Genomic DNA, 2334 nt, shown 5'->3' with positions numbered 1-2334 from the left:
CAAGTCAAAATGGGTAATGGTGATTTAGTGAATGTTAAAGGGAAAGACACAATTGGCATCTAAACTAAAGTGGGAACCAAGTACATCAGAGATGTTCTTCTTGTACCAGCCTTAGAGCAAAATTTGTTGAGTGTGGGACAGCTAGTAGAGCATGGGTATAAACTTCACTTTGAAGATAATGAGTGCACCATTTATGATAAGGAGCATAGAAGAAATTTAGTGAAGAAGATAAAGATGGAGAAAAATAGAAGTTTCCCAATTGTCTTCAAATATGTTGAAAATGTGGCTTTGAGAATGGAAGATGTTGAAGAAGCTTGGTTGTGGCATAGAAGATTTGGGCACTTGAACTTCAATAGCTTGAAGATGCTTTGTCAAAGGAAGATGGTACAAGGATTGCCAAACACCATTGAAGAAAAGAATGAAGTATGTGACAGTTGTGCTCTTGGGAAACATCATAGACAATCATTTCCAAAGGGAGTTGCTTGGAGAGCAAAGAAGGTATTGGAGTTAATTCACACTGATATTTGTGGGCCTATGTCTACACCTTCTCAAGGCAACAACAAGTACTTTGTATTGTTTATTGATGATTTTACAAGAATGACTTGGGTGTTCTTTATGAAGCAAAAATCAGAAGTGTTCTCTATCTTCAAAAAATTCAAGAGTTTTGTTGAAAAGCAAAGTGGTTGCTACATAAAGACCTTGAGAAGTGACAAAGGAATGGAATATACTTCAAGCCAATTTGGTAATTTTTGTGAAGATGAAGGGGTTGAGAAGAATTTTAGAAGACATCAAGAAGAAGCAAAATGAAGCAACATATCTACTTTGTGATAACAAATCTGCTATAGCCATTGCAAAAAACTATGTTTTTCATAGTAGGACTAGGCATATTGCAGTGAAGTATCATTTTATTAAAGAAGCTATTTCACATGGTGAGGTTCAATTGATGTACTGTAAATCAGAGGAGCAGATTGCTGATATCTTCACTAAAGCATTGCCTTTAGAGAAGTTTGTTCACTTCCGAAAGCTTTTGGGTGTAGAGGAACATCACATTAGGGGGGAGAATGTAACATAATGTGATGTTGTGTTAGGTTAGATATATTAAAATAACTTTTTTGTATGTTTTGAGTGGTTGTCATGCTTCCACGTGGAGAGATTTACTAGTTAAATCTCTTTGCATCTGGTTTGAAATCTGGGGACTGTACAACAAAAAAAATAGCAGAACCGAGAATACAAAGTGAAAGAAAAAGGGTCCTCTGTTTTTTGTGTGGACCGTCATAACTCCTCTGTTCCAGCTCTATTCCCAGGTGTTACTCTTCCATTTTTTCTTTCTATAGCCTTTCTCTGTTTCAGGCTGAAACTACAGCCAACAAAGAAACTGCTCTGTAAAATTCCTGGTGAGAGTCTTATATATGTGTTCGGTGTTGTTGAATTTTGAAGTTTGCATGCATTTTGAGGTTGTGGGCAATGTTGAAGGATGATGAACTGAGTTGGTCGTTTTGACTTTGACGTTGGATTCTATGAACAAGAGAAATACAAGACTGGACTTTCTTTGAGAAGGAAAACGCAGTGATGATCAAAATATTATCATCCAGCGCCGAGAAGATCGGAATGCAGCTTAAGAGCAAAGGTGGCGAAACCATCAAGAGTCTCGAGATTAGGCAACCCGAGAAACCTAAACCCCCAGCAGAAAGACAAAACCTCCAGCTGCCAAGCCAAAAGAAGCTGATCAGAAGCCAAAACCTCCAGCAGAGAAGCAAACTCCCGTACCAGGGTGCCCACCAGGCTATCGAATTGGAGGGTGTTGTAAGCCATGCCATGAAGGGCATTGTGGTGGACCATGCCACCATGGCTGTGGGATTCCGCGTCAACCACCATCCAATGATGGCTGGGCTTCTGGGTGTCGGTGTAACAGAAGCTGCGGTCGCCGCTGTGAATTCTTGAGTATTGAAGAAATCCCATATGCACCATCCTGTGAATCATACTCCATTGATGTGATTGTCGTTGTCTGGTTTTTTAATTCCTTCTCTCAGTTGGGTGTTGAGCCAGTAATCAGTTCTTTTGGGTTCTTTTCTCGTCCACAACATAAAGGTTATATAGGCCAATAATGATGTTGATTTCATCCTTAGATGAATGAATATTGTTCTCACATTCATCAAGTGAAAAATTAAATGTCTTTCTATAACCACTTCCTTTCCATAACTGTACGTATCTCACTTTCTTTTACTTTCCTAAGTTGCCTTCTGCAAGTCAATTTTCAAAAGGGCCCTAACAAAATGTGCTTTTGATGATCTTTTTATTCTCTTTTAAATGAATAAGCATCCAATTTTCTGTGTT

At 38.6% G+C, this 2334-nt stretch overlaps 1 protein-coding gene across 1 annotated transcript; it reads left to right on the top strand.

The window, feature by feature from the left end:
• Positions 1 to 1358: 1358 nt before the first annotated feature.
• Positions 1359 to 2054, top strand: LOC132254411 (uncharacterized). The gene has a single exon (XM_059739910.1). The coding sequence runs from the start codon at positions 1570 to 1572 to the stop codon at positions 1939 to 1941; it is 372 nt and encodes a 123-aa protein (XP_059595893.1). The 5' UTR covers positions 1359 to 1569; the 3' UTR covers positions 1942 to 2054.
• The last annotated feature ends 280 nt before the right edge of the window (positions 2055 to 2334 follow it).

This window comes from Vitis vinifera, chromosome 10 (genome assembly GCF_030704535.1).
Source record: "Vitis vinifera cultivar Pinot Noir 40024 chromosome 10, ASM3070453v1".
In the NCBI taxonomy this organism is placed as follows: domain Eukaryota; kingdom Viridiplantae; phylum Streptophyta; class Magnoliopsida; order Vitales; family Vitaceae; genus Vitis; species Vitis vinifera.
This window is presented reverse-complemented; position numbering and strand designations above follow the sequence as displayed.

Excerpts from the sequence above, each read along its gene's own strand:
- LOC132254411 (XM_059739910.1), top strand. The coding sequence starts at position 1,570 with ATGATCAAAATATTATCATCCAGCGCCGAGAAGATCGGAATGCAGCTT.